The sequence below is a fragment of the Zootermopsis nevadensis genome, unplaced genomic scaffold (assembly GCF_977971745.1).
Source record: "Zootermopsis nevadensis isolate Lab colony 2312 unplaced genomic scaffold, Znev_1.0 Znev_ptg000061l, whole genome shotgun sequence".
Classification (NCBI taxonomy): domain Eukaryota; kingdom Metazoa; phylum Arthropoda; class Insecta; order Blattodea; family Termopsidae; genus Zootermopsis; species Zootermopsis nevadensis.
This window is the reverse complement of record NW_028259192.1, coordinates 7360972-7387322: the sequence shown is the minus strand read 5'-3', so window position 1 is coordinate 7387322 and position 26351 is coordinate 7360972. Positions and strand designations below refer to the sequence as shown.

The 26351-nt window shown below is 38.4% G+C and overlaps 2 protein-coding genes across 4 annotated transcripts; one reads left to right on the top strand and one right to left on the bottom strand.

The window, feature by feature from the left end:
* Nucleotides 1-1104: 1104 nt before the first annotated feature.
* LOC147871167 (uncharacterized) lies at nucleotides 1105-3390 on the bottom strand. Its single transcript, XM_087340132.1, has 3 exons — nucleotides 3342-3390; nucleotides 2626-2763; nucleotides 1105-1506 (listed from the first exon to the last, which is right to left on the bottom strand). The coding sequence occupies exons 1-3, from the start codon at nucleotides 3388-3390 to the stop codon at nucleotides 1364-1366; spliced, it is 330 nt and encodes a 109-aa protein (XP_087196258.1). The 3' UTR covers nucleotides 1105-1363.
* Nucleotides 3391-12537: 9147 nt separating this feature from the next.
* On the top strand, nucleotides 12538-15749 carry LOC147871166 (nuclear RNA export factor 1-like). Of its 3 annotated transcripts, none has more exons than XM_087340283.1 (3): nucleotides 12538-14156; nucleotides 14335-14417; nucleotides 15351-15749. In XM_087340283.1, exon 1 carries the CDS (start codon nucleotides 12736-12738, stop codon nucleotides 13957-13959), a length of 1224 nt encoding a protein of 407 aa, XP_087196409.1. In that variant the 5' UTR covers nucleotides 12538-12735; the 3' UTR covers nucleotides 13960-14156; nucleotides 14335-14417; nucleotides 15351-15749. The 3 variants fall into 3 exon arrangements, with proteins under 3 accessions (XP_087196409.1, XP_087196408.1, XP_087196407.1); XM_087340282.1 differs by having other exon boundaries at nucleotides 14335-14758; XM_087340281.1 differs by lacking the exon at nucleotides 15351-15749 and having other exon boundaries at nucleotides 14335-14784.
* Nucleotides 15750-26351: the final 10602 nt, after the last annotated feature.

Genomic DNA, 26351 nt, shown 5'->3' with positions numbered 1-26351 from the left:
TAGTTCTATGGACCTCACAGTAGGCCAAGTGAATTTTCGATCATGACAATGAGCCTTTCGATACAGCAGTTTCGAAGTGATTTTTTTCCAAAAAGAAGGAAGAAGAAATCGCAGTTTCATTTTTAACCCTTTAAGACCCAGTGGTAACTATATGTACCACCTGCTTCACACAGTTAATAACTCTGCGTTTTGTATGCAAGGGTTTCGTAGTGTAAACAGCGATTATTTCCTTAAACAGCGTCAGTTGTCATTTGTAATGGTGAAGCGAAGTGTTTTCTTCGCGGTACGGACTGATTTATTAAATAATATTTAGATGAGCTTCGGCTTCAAAGGGTTAATCAGACATCTATACCAATCTCAATTCAATGACCAAAAAATGTTTGATTTCTGTTCTAAGTGGTTCAGTTGATGATAACTGGTAGATTGTTTGTCCTCTAGTAATTCACGAAACTCGGATGGACGTGACGCCTTCGTAGCCACCTTAGCACAAACTCTTGGGCGCGAATTGAAAACAAGGCATGAGGAAAGCACGAAAAGAAAACTTAAAAAGTCTCAAGTTCAAGGCATTTTCTATAATATCAATATGTGAGGGCAACAAATGCATTAGAAAAGACGTGCCGACATCAAGACACTGGAACGCGCATGTTTGATCCATTCATCAACGATAATTTTCTCACCTACAAACTTATCAGCCAGCGAGTGTGGGTGCCCAAGCGAATTGTCTTCACCTTTGTTTTGCCTTGGAACTAAAGTCGCACGTTTCGGAAATGTGATTAGCATTTATTTCTATCTTTCTTCAAATTAGGCAGGCGTACTGGTGTTTCTCCATAAAAGATGTGTGGAATGACTAATTGAAATTAATGGAAGGCAAAGAAAACCCACATATGGCCCAATGTAATGAGTAAGTAATGATTGGAATAATTACGCTAGCTTTAAGCTTACTTCACTTTCAGTTCAAGAGTTACTAAATTTCTTGGACTTTGTCCATCGTCTTGTATTCAACAGAACACGTTTTGGAAACTGGATCTGTTTCTGAAATGTTGCGTACTTTTGAATATCAGATGGTGGACAAATTCCAAGAATTTATTAATCCTGATTGTAACAACCCTTTAAAATTTACATAAAAAATAAATAGTTCAAAAACTCTCAAATTATAAATCCTCATTGTCATTCAAAAGTTCTGAAAATTAATTTACTTTATTTTATAATGTATTAATCTGTTTCTTGTATCATTCTTTATCTATCCTCTCATATTCTGTATGTAAAATATTCTTTGAACAAAACTAATCGTAGCTCGGAGTGATTCGCCTCTTTAAAACTTGAAGAATATTAGTTTTAAAATTACTGGACAACATTTTCATAATCAGATGAAAGAATTTAGAGAATCGGTTGGGATTTCCTGACTCACATTGTTCCACTGTTGATAAAACTCCTCACCGACAACTTTTTCCTTCTCGTAGCACTCCACGCCATGCCACAGACCCATTCCGCCGGCACTCAGCAGACCTGAAAACGGTCACCAAGTAAAATTACGTGTTTTCATCACCCAATATTTTAGCTAAAAGCACAATGTTTCAGAAGCTGGTTCTGCTTCCATCATCAAGTTAAAGGAAAAAAGTGAACCTGCTGGCTGTTGGACGGAGGTGATTTCAATCCCTGGACAGTTCTAATCAAGGTTAAAAAGAAATCTGCAAATATCAAAGTATCAAGTAGAACAAATTAAATGTGGGAATGTTCCTCTGTGATCCTCGACTGCATGAAAATCAGTGTGGTGATTGTTATTATATACATTATACTTCTACGATATGCAGAGTACGCTTGGATTCAAAGCCAGGAATGATTATTACACTCAAAATTCAATGAAGACATTTAGAATCAGAGGAAAACAAACATCATGCATGCAATTTTCAAAATTAAAGATCAAATATCATTTTAGTATATTCTCTCCTACTGCCATTGTTAAATAACATATTTTAACAACGGGCCCCAATATTTCAATTAGTAATACATATTTTATTAACGATAATGTTCGTAACTAGGATTTGGGGTTTTCACGACAGTGAGTCTGAAGATGGCTGTGTTCTTGGTTGTTGCGTCATGTAGTCTAGTAGAATTTTACTGATGTTTCAGATGTCCTTGCTGCCTCTGTCATCAGGGTGATAAATACTTTGTTATATGTTCATGATATCATACAGACCCCAATTGTGGCCAATCACAGTGCTCCTAGGTGGACCTCAGCCAATCAGTGACCTCTTTTATGAGTATTTTATTATGTTTTTGAAGAATTACAGTCAAGTAGTTCCTATTTCCACACTTAATGGTACCTGCACGTTGTCGTAGTGGTGGGGCCGAGTACCTCAGTGACCCCAAGAGCTACTGGTAGGGTCTCCCTAGCCAGATTGGTCGAGGGGGAGAGGTCAGACTAAGACAGGTACCCTGGTCCTGCAGGTTGGGGGTTGGTCGCAAGGCTAACAACCTTGCACCGTAAAAAGGAAGATGTTTCGAAACCTCAATCAAAGCCTCGGACAGACAGATCTAACAGAGGACCGAATGGAAGAGGAGAATTGAGGAAGCCATGGACCGAATACGAACTGGAGAGCCACAGAAGAAGAAGTTGCTACTTACAAGCCAGCAGCATAAGAATGGCAGTACAGGTAATGTTGCCGGGAGACCGACGCCAGCAACCAGCAACTCCTGTCCAGAATGCAACAAATACAGCAAAAAATGCCACAATGAACAGTGCTATCATTGATCGACTCATATCTGTAACATGAGAATATGAAGAAACACCATTACTTGCTGGTAGCAATCAATATAATCGTTTACGAAGCTGATTTAAGGTCAGCGGAATAGGTTTAAGGCATTTATCATTAAGATTATGACAAGTACGAAATGTACAGGAGAAGAATGAACACGAATTAAAATATTATACTTTTACTACTGGTCTATATAATCAACTAAGTTAATCCAGTCCACACTATCAACCACTGCTCGGGTTATTCAAAAGAATCTGTCACAGTTCAAGACGCTATGTATTATTTCATAATGGGCAACATTTATGTACAGTGAGGAATTGTTGGGCCTTTGCCCAAATAACAAACTGGAGGACTGCCCCTTATCAGATGTCTGTGACTGCTTACTTAATATATCTGCAGTTACTCTGTACCTTAAACTGTAAATTTCTATGTCAAAGAAAGAAACAATAACCTAACCTAACCTAACCTAACCTAAATCTGACCTAACCTAACCTAACCCAACCTAACATAACCTAAGAAATGAGAAATATCTTAAACTTTCTGTCCAAAACCACGTTACTAGACTTGAAACTAAGAGCTACTCACGTAATCTGGCCGTAGCATCATCTGAGAACTGTTTTGTTACGTTGTCCATATCAGGAAGGTAGTAATCAATGTTGTTGCAGTGGGTCTCCACTGGACTCAGCTACGTTTCCACTGCAACAGAATCATTTGCTAGCACAAATCGTGGTTCAGTAGAAAACATTGCTCACACATTCTTATTAATCATATTTACAAACAAGCATTAAAAAAACATTTGAGATTTAACAATATGTTTCAATTCCAAGGGTTCAGTGGCTATTAAATATGATGTGAAAGTGGCAATGGATACTGAGAATGTAGGGATTTGAAAGGAAAAAGCTGTGGCCTGTATAATCAATGTGCCATGTCCAGTATAAATGAAAAGATAACGTAATTATGTATACTGTTATATCTAATTTACTGTACATAATACGCTTTGAAAATGTCTTGAATTGTTGTAAGCATTTTAAGGTTAGGTGTGAAACATCTCTATTATTTGAGTTAAAAGAGCTTCTACGTAGTTACTGAAATTTAGAATTTGTTGTGAGAACAGAAATTTAAATCAAGTAACTAGTAACCAAAATATTGTGGTATTAAAACAATATCTTGTCAAATGGCGTCATCTTAGAACTAATATTTACATATTCTCTGTAAATCAGTTTTTATTTGTATGTACTTGTGTTTTCATACTGAATTAGGCATACGTTATAGTAAATATTTGTTTTCTATAGTTAATTCTAAGGCCCGTGCTTTTAGTTATATACATATATGACCTTCCTCCAACAATAAATATCTTAACATAACCAACATTTTTTGATGACACAAATGTCAAAAATTTCTAGTAAACGTTTCGATGATTTCTGTACAACATCAAACATATTTCTCTCTTACGAATGAATAAATGGTTTACTGCCAACAAACTAGCCATAAATTTAGATAAAATAAATATAGTAACATTTATAACAAATAATTCACCATGGTATGATTTAAATACTGGTTATGACACAAAGTATATAAAGAGTCAGTAAATGTGGGTTTTCAAACTGATAACCACTTAAAGTGGATGATAAACTGATCCCTAAACTTAATATTCTTAAAGTTTTCCCATCTTTATATTATACGAATAGTTAGTATAATTTATATACTTTTTTGTAATGGTGGATTTATTTGTAACATTTCACTGCCTTATACAAACCTTTTGCTTATTTTATAATAGTCTGAATTGTAGTTATATATGAGTCGTATTAATATGACTTATTCCGTGTTTTTAAATGAGGCAAAGCATTGTTAAGTACTTGTTGCCTTAAAAAAATAATGCCTGAAAAATCATCGCTTTTCTGGTACCTCAAATGGAAAATATGATAATTTCTCTTATTTGATGACAAGCCCAAGATATATGATACTGAGTTTAATAAACTACTTAATCATTTGGGCTGTATCTGAAGTCACTTCTCAGGCAGAATATGATATTCGTTACGCTGACCTCCTTAATATGAACATCAGACTGAATGTGTGGAAGAAAATAATATAATAAATTCTCACACAACGGACTATAGTTAGGTGTTCAACAACGTTGTTATTCAATGTAACAAACAAGATATAATAAATGTTACTTTAAAAGACAGTGGCATTGCAGGAACACGGGAGCAGTGAGTCAGCGTCAGTATTATTCGTAGATCATGTGACAGAGCAAACACGTATGCATGAATGCGAGTCCAATCACGTGACACACATTAAGATACATGACACATGCTTCTTTATTGATGCATTAGCGGTGCATTACCATAAAAATGCACACAATTATTCGGTTAAAAATAATGATTCAGATTCTTATGAGGAATGCCGGGATACAGAATTAGTATAATTCATAATCGCTTTAAACAACTTAGCGGCAAGTGAAATGTAATAAGATATATTTTAAATTTGTATAGAGAGAATAAAATTATCAACAAAGTTACCATAACTGTCAAAGTACAATGATTTTAATTTTTGTTTGCTTATGTATATATATATATACATATATATATATATATGATCTCGTTTAACAGTGTTACGTGAAAACGTCAAACAACATCAGTTGAGCAATTTAATAATACTTGTTGAAATAAAAAAGCTAGTTTAGCATCAAATGCATTAATAGACGCAGACGAGAAAAGCACTTGATTTATTTCAAGGCAGACCTAATGTTCCAGAATTCATCACAAAGAACTTCAACAGAACACAAAATGGCAGTGTTCTGGCGAAGACTGGAACCACGTGTCAAGACAGACGCTTTGAGGTTCATTTGCAGACTTCAGATACTAGGAATATCATACCCCCGGACCTAAGTTAGGGACTTCATCTCTGACCTGGTAACAGAGTAACGTCAGGCTTTTAGGAGAGTTTAAGTCTAAAAGTGGACAAGACCATCTCCACGATACATATCACATTATCACCACTAGACAAAAATAATCAAATTTGAGCTCTAAAATAGAATTAAATTATATTTTTATTTATAAGCAAACAGACAGAGGTAGGTCACTGACTGAAAGGGACATCTTGGTATTTCGAGTTGTTGTTGTTATTATTTGAGACTTGGAACTATGGAAATGATGACATCGCGACTGGTCACAAATCTGTCGCCTCCTTCAAATGCGGGATCCTTTAGAAAAGAGAGAAAATTACGCTGTTCCTCTGTGGGCAGAACAGACTAAATGTGGTTGAGAATAAGTTATGAGGAGATTAACGACAGATTCTACAGAACGAATGGCATTCAAGCATAGCTTTAAAAATCTAAGTCAGATAAACAACTTTGGAGGATAATATTAAAACAGATATTGGGGAAATTAGCCTTATGAGTTCGAAAATGAGTACAATGCTTTAGTCCTATGTTCTCTTGAGAACTTTCGTGTTTTAAAATATCAGACAATTTATATTGTACTGCATATCGCCAACTTGGGGAATGTACATCTGCGGTCAGGGATTTCAATGCTGGAACTGTCAAAATCTGGTGTCAAGGCAGAAGAATGCGAGATGACATCAAATGTTTTCGTAATTTCACATACCGTGTAGGTGCAAATGACAGTCACAAGTTCAACCACGCTGAATACGAACAAGGCCTCTCGAGCTGGAGCATACAATTCTACAGTTAACCAGTTACAGATGAGAGTATTAAGATTTCTTCACTACCCAGAGGTTGCGAGCTGAAATATGTTTGGTATGTCGGCCCATCCCAGAGTTATCCCAGATGACGTTGAACGTCCTAACTTGTCTACCTCATTAGAGCGATACCTGGACCATGGCTAATAAATAAGTCCCTGAGTAAAGTAAGATAAATCTGTCATTAAACCAAGCATACAAAGAAAACAGCTGACATGGGATTTATTTTAAAATCTTCGTCATGAATTATGGAACAAGGAACACACACACACAAATTGATAACACGATTGCAAAATACAAGGCAAATTTATCAGATTCTTGTCTGTTTCTAATATAAATACTTTTGCATCTTTGCATCAACGTAAGATAATAAGAGTTGAAACTCGTTCTGGGTTTTGACGTCTTGTAAACCCGCGAGTAGACCCCCCACGTTCCGGAGGAACACGCTGTATCCACCTTCACTTTACTTCTATGTACCCGAGACAAACCTTGCCCCTGAGGTACATAGTGTAGCAGCTATTTCCGAGATATATTTTGTTTTTTATCACGTGTTACATGCATTAAACATATTTAGCGTGAGGTGTTATATATTTTACATATTTATTATTATTATTATTATCATAAGTATTTGCTTGTCATTGGTTCCTCGCTGTTGGCAAACGCTTTAATAAATGAATTATTATTATTACTACTAAGTAACCTTATTTCGTTCGGTAATATACTGCAAATATTCCACGAGTAATCTCTGCCCTTGTTAGCTGTTAGATTAAGAACATAAGATTTATGTTAAAACTGTGCTTCGCGCGTTCTTTTGTGTTAAGGACGATTACGTTTAAGGTATTACATGTGTACAATCTGCATTCACGTCACACAAATGGATTATGCGTTGTAAATTTTTTTAAGGTAAAAACTCTAATTCGTGCCCCTGCCACGTTCCCAGTAACAACTACGGGGCTTACCAGAGCATGTTTTTCGGTAACTGTTATCGGTTTACTCGGTCAGAAGCCGAGGGCAATGGCAAAACTGCGTTCTGTCTGCAATGGCGACCGAGGCGACCAGGAGTCGACAGTGGTTTCACGAGTTCCAGACCTATCCTCCCGCCTTTACGTGAAATTACGACCCACGGCGATGGTAAGTTACGTAGGTTATTAAACCTTTAAAACCAAATTGTAATTACGTATTCCAGCTGCTGTAATACTCAGTAAAGACTCATTATGTAAAAATGGGTTATGTACGATTCTCATTGTAAACAGCGATCATTTACGTAATGATTTGATCTTTATAGGGGCGAAGTGAAGTGTTTTCTTCGCGGTACGGACTGATTTCTTTTAATAATATTATAATGCTTTCTTTCCACGAAGTGTATAGCGAGAACGCAGTCTGAGATGGTCGTGTATGTCCGCCCCTCTGTCCAGTCGATTAAACTCGAGAATAACTGAACGGATTTGGATAAAATTTGCAACATTGCGCAGATATTCTGTACTAAATAAAAAGTTATGTCGATTTTTAAACTTTTTTTCTGAACAGAAGAAATCGGATTGTCATAATATTTTCAAAACGTTTCTGTAAAAATTTAATTAGATTTTAGATGATGACAAAACTCAGTGGAGTAATCCATTTTGAGCACTAAGCCAGTCGAGAAATTCCCGGAGGATCATCGTTACAGTCAACCACAGGACCATAAACTTTGCCAGATACACCCAAGAATCATATTTCTTAAGATCTCTTTTAATATCAAATCTAAAACTTCTTGACGATGGTGAAGAGTCAATTGAATAAAAATTTTCTTGGATATTATCCATCGTCTAGTAAATATAAAACGTAAAACGACGTTTCGGAGATGGGATTCTATCTCCGTCTCCGGAGATAGGGATTATCTCTATCTAGTGGGCCCAACTGTGTAGGAACCTGAAGTCAGAGATAGGATCCCATCTCCGAAACATTGTTTTACGTTTTATATTTACTAGACGATGGATAATATCCAAGAAAATTTTTATTCAATTATCTCTTTTAATATTATCCACATTTACACCTCGCGAATTCTCCTCTCGTGACTTTTTCCAGTCCGGCCGGGCATTGAGAAGTTCGTGATTGCGTAATTTTCCCTATTTCCCCGCACCGCCTTAGATACCGAAGCCAAAATTTTTCAACTGAAACGTCCTTTCTTTTGCAAAGTAGGCGAACTTTTGCTCCCCTCAGACTTTCATCTGTTCCAGTTATTATCATCCCCATGACACCGATGAGAAAGGCTCATCGTAACGGACCGGTAAAAGCCATCCAGAGCGCACGGCACGGTCGAGCAATTGCATTGAATGTACACGACAGCGAAAAGTTCCGAAAACAACCGAGATGCGCCGATACAAGAAAAGATTTGTTTATAACACGGGTAAGGCGTTTAAACAAAGAAGCTTTCAAGTGCGTTAACGACGAGATATACTACTTCAAAGTAAGGCAACAGATTTCTGCACTCGATAGAACAGGTGTTCCAAACAGATAATGCAAAATATTCGCGTTATCCGTCTCCGCGTGTTGTGTTTATGAGAGTAACCTAGTGTAGTTTACACTTAACAGGTGTCACTGCAATATCTAATTCTCTAAGTGTCAATACGCGTATGTAGTAGAATATTTTACAGAAACGTCGTAACACATGTTGAATAAAACTGTGTGTGCCTCTCACGAATTAAATCCGGTCGCGAAACAGAAATACCCATGAAAAACTTCCGAAAGAAAAGCCAGTTAATTCCAAAATAGAGTCCGGTACCTCCAGAATGACAGTCAAGCCGCTACTGTTTAACTAACCTGCTCGATGACACACTGATCCGTAAAATACTCCTAAACTACTTGCTTCGCTGTGAATCTGTCTTGCTATCCGCACAGTCCGTACGTATAAGAAGATATCTAAATAAATTACCAAACTATCGAAAGCATCGGCATGATGATGATGCAGAGTAACGCAGGCCACAAGTCTGGAATACCCTTGAAACGCACATTAAACACTGAAGCTACGTAATTAACTAACTAACTAACTAACTAGATGGCTTACCGAATCCGAAGGTTCATCACCGAATTAACCAAAGTCCTCCACCGGACCCTGTCCTGGTCCAACAAAGTCCAGTCTCCTTCAACTCCTATCTCCCATAGACCCAGCCTGAGATTATCCTCCCATCTACGTCTAGGTCTCTCCAGAGGTCTCTTCCCCTCAGGCTTTCCAAATAGTGGACCCAACCAACCAGATGGCTTACGGAACCCGAAGGTTCATCACCGAATTAACCAAAGCCCTCCACCGGACCCTATCCTGGTCCAAAAAGTCCAGTCTCCTTCAACTCCTATCTCCCATAGATCCAGCCTGAGATTATCCTCCCACCTACGTCTAGGTCTCTCCAGAGGTCTCTTCCCCTCAGGGTTCCCAAATAGTGGACCCAACCAACCAGATGGTTTACGGAACCCGAAGGTTCATCACCGAATTAACCAAAGCCCTCCACCGGACCCTATCCTGGTCCAACAAAGTCCAGTCTCCTTCAACTCCTATCACCCATAGATCCAGCCTGAGATTATCCTCCCATCTACGTCTAGGTCTCTCCAGAGGTCTCTTCCCCTCAGGATTCCCAAATAGTGGACCCAACCAACCAGATGGCTTACGGAACCCGAAGGTTCATCACCGAATTAACCAAAGCCCTCCACCGGACCCTGTCCTGGGCCAACAAAATCCAATCCCCTTCAACTCCTATCTCCCACAGACCCCGCCTGAGATTATCCTCCCATCTACGTTTAGGTCTCCCCAGAATTCTCTTCCCCTCAGGCTACCCGGTGCACACCTCTTGACCCATCCATGCGCGCTACAGTTCCCACCCATCGCATTCTTCTCAACTTAATCTCCCTGACAATACTGGGGAAGGAGTACAGATTTTTAAGCTCGTCATAATGCAGTTTTCTCTCCTAGGCCCAAATATCCTCCTCAACACCAGATTCTCAAATACCTGCAATCTGTGTTCCTCCCTCAGAGTGAGAGACCATGTTTCGCACCCATACAAAACAACGGGAAAAATTATTGTCTTGTAATTTTTAATCTTAAAACTGAAGCATTTGAAGAAATGACGTTGTTCGTAAAACTTTTTTAAAAACAAACACAAAAATGCTACATGCATTAATATAAGATTCCATGTGGTGTTGTGATTTTTGACGATAACTCTTCTGGGGTGCTGCCCCCCCACCCCCCCCCAGGAAACAGCCTTCTTTGCCATTACCGTCCTTACCGGCCTGAAATTTCACCTCATCATTAAACCGGTAGAAAATCGAAATTCATCAAGAAATGGAGTGACGTAATTCCAACTAATGGAACAAAAGAAATCTTTCGCCTCGTCTCCCTCCCTTTTCAGGAATTATTAATCTCCAAGACATTTCTTATTTCGTGACGGACAGTCCTCAAATTTGGCGATACCCCGGGAAATGAGTGAAGAATCAAATTTCACAATTTGTTTATTTAAGTGAAATATCAACGAGCGAACAATAAAAATAAGGCGCCCGTAAATCAGCAGCAAGAATTCCGGAAAAAACGCAAAAACAATTCTTGACCACGACGAAGAAAAAATATGACGCCGAAGAGAGAATCCGGCGAAAGCTGACAAATTCTGCTCACACACACACAAAATTGGTCAATTTTTTTCCTCTGTCAAGGAGATTCAATAGCAAAGCAGACTCCTGATTATCCGCGGTCTGTCTGCTTTAAACGAAAATTAAAAGTTAGGTTAGGAAATCTGTTGTAGAGAACGTAACTTTAAAAAGATACGAATAAATACAACAACCACATTTAACGTAATAACACATATCAAAATATTACTAAAACCTGATGATTAGGACAGCAGAATACACTAAAATATTTTTTTAATAGTTGTCATTACATAAATCCTTTTTGCTCTTAGCAAATCTTTAAAATCGTAGGCAGTATTTGCTTGCGAGTAAACTTGCGCATTTGTTGTATCTGTACGTCATTTTTTTTTTTGCTGATTATCCGGGGTTTCGATTATCCGGGGTTTCGATTATCCAGGGTTTCAATTATACGGGGTTTTGATTATCCGGGGTTTCGATTATCCAGGGTTTCAAATATCCGGGGTTTCGATTATCCAGGGTTTCAATTATAAGGTGGTTTCGATTATCCGGGGTTTAGATTATCCATGGTTTCAATTATACGGGGTTTCGATTATCCGGGGTTTCAATTATCCCAAACATATCGGACAATCAAGGGTTTGCTGCACTGTTATTACTAATGAAAATACAACGAGTAAAATCACGTCAGGCTGTGTTCCGGCATGACATTAACCCTGTAAAGAACGCTGATAAATATATTTACCACTTGGTTCAACAATCAGTAACTGAATTTTGCATTAATGGGCGTCGTAAGATTGTTTCCTTAAACGGCATTCCAAATTCGATCTCTGTAATGGTGCTTGTCTTTGAAGAACGGACTGAATTATTATCCATTCTTTGGATAAGTTCGTTTCTTCAAAACAATGAATCATGTACAGTCAAAGTCTTAAATAATATGCAAGACTTCAGTACGTAACACAACACATCACCATTACAAAAATGAACAAGTTCATGATAAGGAAATAACCTCTGTTTACAACTAGAATCTTGCAAAACACATAAATGTATATTGCAGTGTCATTGACTGTTAAAGCAAACGGTACTTATTGTTACCACTCGATTTTAAAGGGTTAAGTGTATGTACGGCGTAATACTGATGCTTCATATTCAAAAAGACTTGGGAAAATGTAATTTAATACAGCATTTAATTAATAATAAACAATATTCAAGTTATTATTAACAAAACGTGACACAGAAGCTTCGCGGGGCAGACTACAGATGGCTCTGATTCTAACCCTTGTGGCAGGATTTCTGAAGAGTTGCAAATCTAAACAATTGACAATCGAGAACAGGAAATGCAGATGAGGCCGACTTTCAGTTACAATTCTAAAAAAGCAGAAACAAGTTTTATTAATCCGATTCTTTCGATGAAAACAATTCAAAAAAAATCCTGTTTATAATTTTAATTTAATAATGTCTACATTTTCTTGTTTTACGGTTTGCGACTTTTTGTGACGGTTTGTGACGTCACATCTGCAGGATTGCGCCACAGGACGCCATTCTGGTTGAGTGAGTGATCTGAACTAGACGTGTGTCGCACCATTTCACGAAGTTAATCAGAATTTTTAAGAAAGGCGTTTCAAAACCTTTTCATTTGATCAAAGCAATAAGAATTGTGTTTAACAACAACACCAGAATGAGGTATTCAGAAAAAACAGACAACATCGAGGGCGTCCGAGTTATCGGAGAGTCTTCTGATGCCGTGAGTAACCTCAACGGACAATCTGTAAAAAAACATCTGAGTGTGGATGCCCGTGTTGGACGTGGTGGTAAGGTTAGCAAACCAGGCTCGAGTGGAAAGTGTAATAGGCGATTCAAACTTTATAATCCGAAACACCGTGAGGAGACAGGAAGTTCTGGTGGTACAGTCGTCAAAACTCCAAGCATGGATTCAGGTGACCGGAGGATATTAAAGCGTCTCAGGCGCTCTGTACCATTGGTGCTCAGCCTTGAAAAAAGTCTACGTAAAGCAGCCATGTGGTTCCAAGTTACGATTCATCACGGAGGGAACTTCAGAAAGAACTACGTCTTGGCGATTCTTATGGCCAATGTTGAGCCGACGGAATTCATTCCCATCTGCTACAGAGTCACGGGAAGAAATTCTTCGTTCTTCGTAGACGACTGCAATGCTGCAGAAAAGTTGGCCAGCTTGAAGGACGAGATCGCCATAAGAGGACAAACGCTGTTGGTGGAAGTGAGGCCCGGACTGCCGCAGGTCGTGACCGATTCCACTGCGATGGAGAGAATTAAGACGGTCATAGCCAGGCGATACGAAGCCAACTCAAAATCCCTGGACTTGTCTTGGTTACACACGGATGCAGACCTCGTTGACAACTTTCCTGTGGCATTGTTCGTACCCAGCATGATGCTGGCAGTGCTGGACGTCGTCGCGAAGAACTTTCCCGGTCTGGAAGTACTTGATTTGTCTGGAAACAAACTTTACCTGCTCGAGAACCTCAGCGCCCTTCCTAGCAAACTTCCTAATCTCAAAGTCCTTGACCTCGGAAGGAACAAGATACCTGAGATGAGGAAACTGGATTGGTTGAAGGGCCTTCCTCTAGAAGAACTGGTGCTGGCGGGGAATCCCCTGACAAGTAAATACGAATACGATCATGAATACGTCAGTGATGCGAGGAAGAGGTTCCCGGGATTGACAAAGTTGGATGAAACCGTCCTATTTCCACCGATCTTTGACGATTTGCAGATGACAAAAATCACGGAGAACTACTCGTCTGCAGCAGAAGGCGCAGGTTTTATCAGTCGTGTCCTGCAATTGGCCTATTCTTATCTCGAGAAATCCATTTTGGCGCTGAAATCAACATTTGGACTGGGTCAGAGTTGCACGGACACGTCTGCCTGAACGAGGCATGTTCGCCCTCACAACTAATCTTTTCTCTGAGTGGATTGTTTCAGGAACCGGGACCCAGTGAAAGCCAACTTCTGGGGTCACCGCCTAATGAAGGACAGAAGAAATGTTCCGGGGAAAGAGAACTCCGGCTGTAATGTTCCGGCGACATACGTCAGTCAGTGAACTGAGTGTGGAAGGGACAATAACAGGTCAGATATTTATTAAGTGAACTTACGTCTTTCGTTACAAAATTATCTGTGATGTTTTAAAAGGAAACTTCTCATTGTTGTCCCCGTATAAATGTCAGAGGGTCTGAAAAGACACGACACATTTCTGTAGTTTTCGCCCATTGTTACCTGTGTTATTTACTGACTTTTTTATTTTCAGTTTATTAAACGACGTTTCGGTGGATCATAGTGAATATTAAATTGGAAAGGGTGTGGAAGGAAGCGGTCGTGGCTTAATTTAAGGTACCATCTCAGCATTTGTTAAGGCGGACTGAGGAAAACCACGAAACTAAAATTCCCTTCAGGCAATCGAGTGAGACTTGTTATTCACAGATAATATTGGAAGTCCCTTAAAACGAGGGTTAAATTAGAACGAAGCTCTGGTCATCGTCCATTACAAATTACTTCATTTGTTTGGCTTAAATTTTTTAAAATTCTGTTTAAAATGACTCGTTAAAAGAAAATGTTGAATAGCAATTTTTTAAAAGATTACGACAGCTTTGTTTCCCACTCGACATCCTTACCGATTTAACCAACTTCATAAACAGCGCAGAAATACAACAAACGTAAGCTTTGGAGTGCAGGTAAGAAACGAATTCGAAATCAATTATGGCAACGATGGATTCTTGACAATTCATGCACAAATCAACTGCAGGCTTTGTTTCGCGTGTCTTTGCTAGGAAAGAACAAACGGCTTAGTTTTGTGTCCGTGTAGATGTTAACTGTTCCGAGAAATTCAGTTTTTAAAGTAAAATTAATCAGAACGCTCAAATCAAATCTTGCTGGAAAGTGAAATATGCTGTGTTGACATTGAGTATCTCACAAAGAAGAAACAGCTCGGTATTATAAAAAAAGTGGCTTGTGTTTACATTTCCCATTGTTGTCAGTTTTAGACGCGTCGTGTTCAACAATGTGTCTGCTCAGTGCTGGTTAAATAGACATGGCTTACGCCCACTAAATCAAAGCTTCGAGTTGTTCCTAAAAGATGGAACGAGTGTTAATTAACCTTATCAGTCAGCTGCTCTCCGCTCAACATTTTGAACACGTAGACTAAATCAGCTGATGTGTGTTTACATCTTTTTGAGATACTCCATAGTTTTGTTAAAAGTATTTTTCTCATAAATGCTTTTCAATGCTACTTTTACTCTCGGGTTTTCCTGCTTCTTAACTTTACAGTTTACAACCACTGGGACACGTGAGATTCGTCTGCCTTCTGTGCGCATCTGAACTAATCCCTGGCCCAGGAGACCACCGGCACATCAGCGTTTGGCGATGTTAGTTGACTACCTGGATGGTTACGCTGGAGGACACTGACAACCTAATGACCTAAGAAGTGGAGTCTTCGGAATCATCCACGAAGGAAGTGGGAATTTTGCTACAAAATTATCCTTGCGATGGCTGTTTAATATTTGAGATTATTGTCGTTGTTATTGTTAAATGGAACTATTATTATTGTTACTTGGTATTATTTATTTTATTTAGAATTATCAAATTGAATTATATTAATTAGGTATTGTATTTAGCCCATTTATTTGTGAAATATGTTTCAATAAATTAATCGAATTGTTATTATTATTAATATGTTACATTTATATATTTAGTTTCGTTTTTGTTTTACTTTTATTATTGTTGAAATAAATTAATTACTTTTTATATGAATGAATTGAATTGAATTATTATTAATAAATGAATTGAATATGTTACATTTATATATTTAGTTTCGTTTTTTTACTTTTATTATTGTTGAAATAAATTAATTACTTATTATATGAATGAATTGAATTATTATTATTATTATTAATAAATGAATTGAATTGTAAATGTTACATTTATATATTTAGTTTCGTTTTTTCACTTATATTATTGTTGAAATAAATTAATTACTTATTATATGAATGAATTGAATTGAATTATTATTAATAAATGAATTGAATTGAATTGAATATGTTACATTTATATATTTAGTTTCGTTTTTTTACTTTTATTATTGTTGAAATAAATTAATTACTTATTATATGAATGAATTGAATTGAATTATTATTAATAAATGAATTGAATTGAATTGAATATGTTACATTTATATATTTAGTTTCGTTTTTTTTACTTTTATTATTGTTGAAATAAATTAATTACTTATTATATGAATGAATTGAATTGAATTATTATTAATAAATGAATTGAATTGAATATGTTACATTTATATATTTAGTTTCGTTTTTTTACTTTTATTATTGTTGAAATAAATTAATTACTTCTTATATGAATGAATTGAATTATTATCATCATCATGATCCAATAAATAAATATCTTAACAGAAACAAATCATTTTAATTATTTCTCCGAAAACCTCTTCATTTCAGCAAACCATATTGGTTATCAATGTCTTTGCCGAAGGCATCAGAAAACACTAACATTGTTGTGGACAGTGAGTGAAAATATGTTTTTATAACTTGAATAATAAAGCCGATAATCACACGAAAACAAATAAAAGATGTTTTGCTGAATACAACATCGTTTATTGCATAGGCGTTTGTTAGCATTCAGACACTTCTGATTTAATCCCATTGTTAAACTTTATAACATTTCAATTATTAATACAAAAAGTAAATTTGACATTATTAATCACGTCTGCATAACGGAACAATGTACCTTCGAGCCACAACTCTGGAGCATGAAAGGCTCTACCTACAGCTTTTAACATTTTCCTTTCCACAGCGGCCTATTACAAAATCACGTATAAAAAGTTTGAGACCCTTGGCGCGAGGTTGCCAATATTCCTCGTCCTTAACATTTGTACGGACTGGGTTTTGGGGATTTTTGAGAAGGTAGTAACACTGACGCCCTGATGATGGAGGCAGCAAGGACCTCCGAAACATCGGCAAACTTCTACCACACTACACGGCGCAACCCAGAAGACGTCCATCTTTAGACTCGCCGCCGTGAAAACCTCAAATCCTACAGTACAAAAATTGTGTTACGTTAACTTCTCATACGCTCTTTAACAACATGGCGGCCGCGCGTGTTCTATGCTTACCTTTATTTCTATTAACTATAAACGGAGTGGAGTTAATCACAAAAATGAGGTTAGGAATTAAGAACACGTTTTATAATTTAAGAATTTTCTTCGCGTGTTAAAATATGCAAATACGATGTCAATCTAATGTATTTGATACGACGTCCGAAAACTACGAAGCTGTGAGAATGTTACGTTAATGGAAATAATACGAAATAGATAATTTGAATATTATTAATTGACTTTTGCTTGTTCGTGTGAACGTTTAAAGGAAAGTAGACAATGTCCCACCGGGCGTTGAACATCGTCTGAGCCGTGGTCGGTCAGGTTTCAAAGCGGGCGCCCTGAGGTGTGCGTCATCACACAAAATCAGCTTTCCAACAGCACGCGGGGCGACAGGGAGACTTTGTTTACGTAATTATTCAATGTCTCTTAGCTACAATGCGAGAGGGTGCAATTTATTGTTAACTCCCAGGAAACTAACAAGTTTCTTCTTTCCGGGTAGAAAGTACAAAAACAATCCCGGCAATTATTTCGTAATTCTTGGCATAAATCTACATCGTACCAGAACTGGGGGAATCACGTCTTGGATCGCCATCCGGCCCATAAATGACACCCAAAAAAGTGTAACAGTAAGCCTCATTTTTATATTTGTAATTAAAAGTTAACCAAAACATTTAAAATTCGTGTAGCCTGAGAGCGCGAGTGGGCGAAGTCAATTTTAAATGTTTCAGACGATAATTTTTAACTTCACTGACCAAAAAAAATTAAAATGGAATTTTGTTTTTAATTTTCTTTTGTAATAATGGGAGAGATGACCTTAGCTTCGTGCAAACGCGACGCGGGAGGGAAATAGTATCCATGGAGACCACCTTGCGCCGGGATCTCGTGAGAAATGGTCGTGTAACTAACCTGGATTAAACGCGGTCGCCAATTTGCATTTGGTCTGTGAACACGTCACTTCAAAACGGGCAAAGCCAAAGTTCTTTTGGGTGGTCGAAGTTAAACGCGGGCGAAAGCAAGAGATTCAGAACCAAGGAGGATTTGAGGATGGCTGTCTTCTGGGTTTCAGAGAATTATGAAATGTTGGTAAACTTCCAGCAGACTACAACCCAGAAGACAGCCATCATCGAGAAGCAAATATTTAAGAGGAGGCCTACATCAGGTACGTAAGTAAACGAGTACATTTGCTGTGTTCATTTGTACGTAAGGCTGTGTGTGTGGGGTCTCTTAAGGTAAGTTAATTTTCTAAATCCACGCACCTTAGCGCCTTAGCTATGTTGTGTAAATAATGTTTACATCTGCAGTTATCTTGTATCTTGCCCCATATTTTCAATAATATCTTACTAACTTCACTCTCCCACTTACATTTGACAATATTTATTTCAGTAAATGTAATAATTGGTTTTTTGCATGTTAATCTACGTCACTTTTTATCCTAATAATTCTCCTAAAATATTCCCTATTACAATCTAAAACTTTGTGTCTACATCTTCCTTCTCCAATTGCAAAGAGTCCTTTGTTTCTGGAAACTTCTCTACAGTGCCCAAATGCCTAATCATTTTGGCTTCGCCAAATATCTGCTAATCCAAAATTGTACAATCCCTCCTCCTATTTCTTCGCCCAATTCTTAATGTTTAATTCCTCAACTCTAAACCACTAAAGTAGGTTGCAGATAATCCGAGTTGGTTGCGAAATATATTTTCCTGGATAATCGAAATCCTGTATAATCCAAAAATATAACAAATACGTAAGTTCATTAAAAGACACGCACTACTTAAAATTTTTAAAGATTTATTAATAAGAGAAAGAATTTTATATAAAATTTTAACACATAATCCTACTTACTTTTAAAAATACATGTGTTTAAATTAAATTCTAACCCTTTGTGGTCCCTTTTAAATACCACAAAGGCGATCTACTGGTCTATTTAAAAACCACTAAGCTGTATAAATTCAACTACTCTTATTAATTGATGTGATTTTCTTTTATAACTTGCATAAAACTGGAGAAACTTTTTCTAAACATGGTGAAAATATGTTCTGAAAGGATCTCAGTTCCTCTTGTTTGAACACTGACCGTGTGGAATATTTTTCACGGACTGTACCACTGTCGCTACTGAGGTGCGTAATAAATGGTGCCTGTCGTTTGGTAGAAAATAAAGCAAGGCCAAGTCGATCGATGTTTGTTACTTCTATGTAATAAATACTCAATTACATGCATATATGAACTTCTGTTAATGATCAGCGTGTTATATTCTGGCACTGAACTTTCTTTCCATTTACAGTTAATTTATCTTGAATTCTGATTAACGTAAAGGAGACCAATTCACCCAGAAGTTAGGGACTCAGATTCGTAATTAATCTGCGCTGTGATTACGTATAATCTGACAAACAGGTTATGCTTCAATGGCGAGATTTCTTGGTGTCAAACCTTCGGATTTTTTATCCGCTTTCTAAGACCGAATAAGGATTCTGTAGTTATTTCACACGCCCTGATCCTTGGCTCCTGATTCCTAAAACTTTGCCCTTTCAACACACAAATAGAACGATTCGCTTCTAACGTTAATTTATCTACACGTGAGAACACAACAATCTGTAGTGAACAACAGCATGGCCTAAAGCAGTGGTATTCAACCTGGGGTACGCGAGGACATCTTAAGGGGTACGTGAAATTTTAAAAAAATATATTATTTTATGATAAACACTGAATAATCAGTAATGTAATTTATTTAATTTATTTTGGATGTAGATTATATACTATGTATAACTTGAATTATACACCAACTACTTTGGGGGTACAAAGTTGAAGAGAAATTATATCTGGGGGTACGCGAAAACATCTTAGAGGGTACGTGAAATTTAAAAAATATGTTATTTTATTATAAAAACTGAATAATCAGTAATGTAATTTATTTCATTTATTTTATATGTAGATTATATACTATGTATAACTTGAATTATACACCAACGACTTTAGGGGTACAAATTTGAAGAGAAATTATTTCTGGGGGTACGCGAACAAAAAAGGTTGAATACCACTGCTATAGGCATTACATGTACGACGTAAAACTAATAGCAGGTACATGAATTTGTAGAAAATAAGCGTTCGTTACCGTACTTTGTCTTAACGTTTGTAGGTTACGCTTTGTACAACTCGATGAGAGCTTTGACCATAGTCGTGCATCTGGGTCTCTCAAACCTAGTTCGGCGTTTCAGTCCTAGATTTCTAAGTCTCGTGGAAAGCGACATCACATTATGGCGACACAGATGTAAGGAAGAAAATTATAAGGCAAACATTTCTCACCGTTTGTTTGGCTCTAGCTACTGAAAAGTTTGTTAATGGACAATTTTCTTCACGTCTCGCGTTGAAACTGAACACGCGATGTGAATAATAAAGACGGATTGGAAAAGTGTACACTTTGAAAGACTCTGAAAGCAGCAAAACCAACACAACTGTAACAATTATATCAAAAGAAACAGTCATACTTGTAACAATGATCCCGGTTCACACTGTTACAACAATATAATGAAGAAACAGACAGATGAAGACAAGGTCACGAGGTATTCAACACTTCCGGTTCAAGATGTCCTAGCTTTCGCACCAGACTGTACATTTCAAAATTAATCCGTACAACGGTTTTCTCTTCCAAAAGTTTCCGGAATACCGTAATTTGTGTCTGAGACAAGTCATGACGTCCTTACAAATACAAGACGGGAAGGCATTCTAGTTCCTGGACTGCAAAAATAGCGTTATGTTTAATGATATTGTAATTCTCGACGATACGACAGTCGCTTGTTCCGCGTGGTAATCGTTTAGCGTAGTCCGAGGTCGATGTACTGCCCAATACGGGATAGCTTCCGGAAGTCCTCAACCACACCGAGCAACGGGTCACAAGGCACCCGCGGTCTACAGATTCCAATCTACTGGTCACTGAGTGTGCATCTTATATCTCAAAACAAAGTTTCTTCTACCACATGTTTCAAACATTTTTATTGTTTATTTAGTGTTCTGTCTGACAAAAGGTCCATATGAACAGGATCCTTCCATCCTTTTCTCGGACTGGGACCTGTTCATATACGTTCTTGGCAGATGATCCAGAAGTGGTTTGCCATTGCCTTCTTCTGTGTGTGAATGCCACGGAGAAACCGGGGAAGCCCCCGGAGGAAAACTCCGTGTTGCCTAGACCACGGCCTTGCCCAACACAAGTTATAAATTCGGGCACCGCCGGGAATCGAACCCGAGACCCCAGGAATACAAGGCCAGCGTTCTAACCGCTAGACCACCTCATATTATTATTATTATTATTATTATTATTTAGTATTCTGTCTGACGACAGGTCCATATGAGGCAGTATGACCTCTGAAACGTTGGTAAACATCGACCAGACTACACAGCGCAACAACCCAGAAGACAGAAATCTTTATACTCATCGCCCTGATGATGGAGGCAGTATGACCTCTGAAACGTTGGTAAACATCGACCAGACTACACAGCGCAACAACCCAGAAGACAGAAATCTTCAAGAGCAATGTTTGCGGCGAACTCCTTCCCTTATCGCATCTGATATTTATCGCTTGTCACAAAATATATCTATGCCTTATACATCTTGACTCACAATCTTTATTTTCACAAATATTTTACTGCCCTACACTTCAAAGAACCCACTTCATAATAAAATCCTATGGATTCGGCATCAAACTTCGATTATTTGCAGTAAATACATTATTTTTGCGGCAAAGTTGTTGGCCTTTATGATTTATAAATACGTATACATGTTAGTATTTTAGTTCTCGATGTCCACTGGAGGGCTGTTTCAAGTAGCAGCCAGTAGAGCTCAAATTGCTATGCTGATCGCCAACATCCGGAACGGATAGGCACTTTAAGAAGAAGAAGATACAGGTTAGTAGCATCTTCAATTAAAAATCATACCATATTCGGAAAAACGCACACATTTTTTGAAGGAAGACAGGAGTTATGTCAATGTTGAGTGAGAGCCTTCTACAGTGGAAAAATAAGGTACTTAAATAATCCAGAATGTATTATGTCAGAACTGATATCACTATTTGCATTGAAGAATAAATTGCGTGTTGCAAATCCCCTAGTCACAACCACTGTATAACAGACCAACATACGTACTTTTGATATGCGGTGTATGTAATGCAGGTAGTTGTCACCTTTATTATTGTTGCTTTGAATTGGATTGGGGAAAATAAGGGCACATATTTAGAATTTTAGAGTGGACACGTTGTATGATTTTGGTTAGCAGATAGTACAATTTTGCATTACCTTTAACGACATAGCTGAACAAGTAAAATTAACTTACGTAGTCGGTTAAATCCGCGAGTACATCGGAACGGAAAAGTTGCTTATGTCGCCCATAGCAACTGCGAATTACAAGATTCAGCATCCGTGTTTGCAGTTGGTAGTTCAAGGAAGTTGTAATTATTATGGTTTCGTCTGTTGGTGCGATAAGATGTGCTGGTCTGTGATGTCAACAGGCCATCGTCATCACATAAGGTACGTGTTGGCTTGAGAGTATTTAACATGGGGTTTAGAATATCTTTCTATCCAGTGAAATTGGCAGTTCAGAATTGTAAACTGTTTTCCAATTTCCATGTAAAACTGCAGAGACCGCGCGAGTAATCAGCTCTTACAGGCAAAATAATAAGTTTTTGAACATTCTGTGGTTGTCCTTCACTTCATATGTTCAACATTACTGTGTTGTTAAGTTGTTTTGTTTCCGAAACATATTACTTCACTAAACGTAGAGGTAGCTTTGTTCGAAAGAGCGTGTGGTAGACTGCGTTCCAGCGTTCATGGCCGCTGAACTTTGTGAATTGGAACGTCGGGGCGAGCCACTTACCAGAAGTTTCCTGGATGGGATGGCAGCAGGCCGCGTACAGTACATTCCAAATAAAATATTACCACGGTATGTAACACAGGAAAGTCGATTTCACTACACTACACATCACTAGAAAATTAACACTACAGAGAGTATTAGATAATTTCATCTTCTTCACAACTCTTCGGGCCTCTTTCAATTCTTCCACTCCTCACAGACAAATCTTTCTGACATGACACTCGACTCATCACTACCGCCACTGCTGTCCACTCCATTATCTTCAATTATAATACGTTCAATAGCGTCTTCGATTATGCCTTCTTGCCCATAATAAATTTGTTCTATTTTTTCTACATGCTGACATACATTCTCCCATTCCTCTTGCCCAATTTCTTCGCATCTCTGGCGACACAGATGTTCTACGTCCTTAATTTTAAATGTTATGTTCTTGCTTGCAACCCATTGTTTTACACCCGCCCAAATAAGTTCAATGGGGGTTAAATCGGGATGGCATGGCGGAAGTCTCATCACAGTACGTTCTTTGTCTGCTAAAATCGGATCTATCACATAATATTTGTGCTTTGACTTATTTAATTTTATTAAATCGTACAGTTGAACTTTCAACACTTTGTCACAAAATGGAATGTTTATTTCCAATAGCCAGGCCTTCCTCTCGTCCTTATTTGATTAAGACGTCGGTGGTTTGTCTGAGTGTTGTGATTCGAGGCGTTATCAATGACCAGAAAGGAGATTGCAACGAACAGATGGCATGTTGTTAACACAGCACAGTCACAAGACAACAATTATCAGGCTTCTACACTGCTGTACTGACACAGACTGTACTGACCGACCGAAACTCCTTCCTTCATTGAGTGGTCCGCATACTGGGCACTCCCTACAAGGTCAGCGGCCATAATCGGTGGATCCAGTTCTAGTAAGCACGCGGTTTTAAACCAAATCCCTACGCAGCAAATTCCTCACCCGCCACGTTAACGCAGAGAGGTTATTGTTACTGAAAGTGAAACCAACTCTCAAATGCATTCCCGTAGTATCACTGACCCGTCCGTAGCTCCGGTGTTGCCAACTGGAAATTATGAAGCAAGAGAACAGCACAATTCAACTATCAGAATCGAAATCGTGTTTGGTGAAATGTTGTACGTCTGTGACGCTTTATCTGAGATCTAAAGAGGTTTTCAAAGGAAAGCGCCAAGTTTCTCCAAATCTTGTGTGCGTGGAGCCAGCACAGTTGCCAAAACAGGGTTTTTTTCGCAATCCAGGGCGCATCCCGTGTGCGCAGGGAGCCTCAGCGTAGCGATCGTGAAGCTCCTATGTCACGCGTTAATTACGCGAACCACTCGCTGAAAAGTCCACTCGAGTCGGAATGAGACAATGACAACGACTCCTAATATCTCGTTTGGCACAATGTTTGTTTGGCGAATTTCGGTGAGGAATCCATCATATTACCTAAATCTACAATTGTGGGAATACCAGAACATTACACCGAGTGTCTGATTCTCTCCATAAACGAAGTTTCGGAAAACCAGAAATTACGAAAGTACTTGCATGGCAAGTTAGCGCATCTCTTAAAGCAAAAATGCGTAGTTATAGATCCAGTGTTGTTCAGGATTGCCAGCGAGTTCCATGACGAGAGAACGAAAAGTTTTAAGAGTATATAAATGCCGTCAAACACAAGATCGAAACTGCAGACGCATTGCCTATAAGGAGACCACTTAATAGTGCAGCGTTTGCACGAAGGGAGGAAATGGTAAACCAAATGCAAAGCATGTTGAAGAAGGGTGTGTGTTCAATGAAAGTAACTCACCATGATCCGCACCCTTAAACTTAGTTCCAAAAAGTAATTTTGATGAAATACGATAATATATATTTTGTGTCTACTTCGGTGCTTTGAATGCAGCGACAAAATTCCATTTGTGTGCCTTGCATTTGTCTAAGCAAAACACATCGACCTTAAATTGCATCGTTTTTCCCGAAGCATGGGGGTCCAAGCTTGCCTCTGTGTTTGGGATGCACGCAGAAACAAATATGTGAAACCTCTGAAATGAAAGCTCTGTGAAGAACTGTTGATAAAACAAGGAGAGATCGTGTGAGAAATCAGGATATTCGAAAAATGTGCAATATCCAACCAATAAATGAATGGGTAGCTCCAAGAGGAGGAGAATGGGATGCCCACATAGATAAAATGGAAGAGAATAGTATCGTCAGAATAGGTAAGGACCGACTGCCAAGAGAAAAAACGAATGCTGGCCACCCTAAGAAAAGATGGGAAGATGGTTTTTAACCTGAAAGAAAGAAAGAAGACACAAGCACAGACCAGCAGTGACTCACATCCCAAAATCGGGATGTGGTGAGTACTTCCTCCAATAAACGTACGCGCAGCAGAGGGTTCAGAACTAAGTTGTGCTATACATAAACATTAACAACACATTAAACTGCAGACGCCAGCTCTTTAAGGTGGTGAGGCTGAGGTAGACGACATCATTGGTCACAGTTAACATGAAGGTTGTATAGTGGCTGAAGATCACTCAGCCCAGGTTGCCACCATCTCAGCAAAGACAATTTAATGTCTGCATGATCGTTCACCTCTGCTTAGGCATGTGAACGTGAGGCCAGCAGCCAGCTAGTCTCGGCTTTGACTCTCAGAGGGCTGTTACGCCACGGTTTATAGAAATGCTGGAAGTACTGACTTGACATTAAAGTGTCCATAGCCACATTTGAAATGTTGCATCCACGTAGTGCAAGACAGATACCTTGGGACTCCACATTCAATATGGAAGCTGGATTCCCTGGCTGTGGACCCACTGCACTCAAAAGGTATAATGTTAGTTGGGAAATTGTCACGAAAAACGGCCACCCACTGCTTGGTTTATCCAGTGACGTGGAGATGCCCCTGGGACACGAAGTCCAATAGCTTACTAACACAAGTGAGAGTAAGTTGAATGGTCCCAGCCATGGAATCAACGTGGAGTCTGGTGAGTGAGTTGCAGAATGAATTTTCTCAAGTCCAATTGTCGCAGGAATCGTACCGTCTGCTGCAAGCTTTTACAAGCTAAATTGCCAAGGTATGCGATTATGACAATGGAGAAACAGTGGCTGAGAAATGAGTTGCGTGATCATTGGACCAGTGAGTCACCCTCCGGCAAGCATTTCTGACAAAGTCAACATCCCCTTGTACCAAATGCCGTAGAATTTGCAGTGTTCTGGACACATCTTAAACCAGAAGAAGCCATTCTTTAAATCATTTTTGTATACTTGATCACATGCCGTCTCAGTGGCGGCGCGAGACCGTGGGTTCGAATCC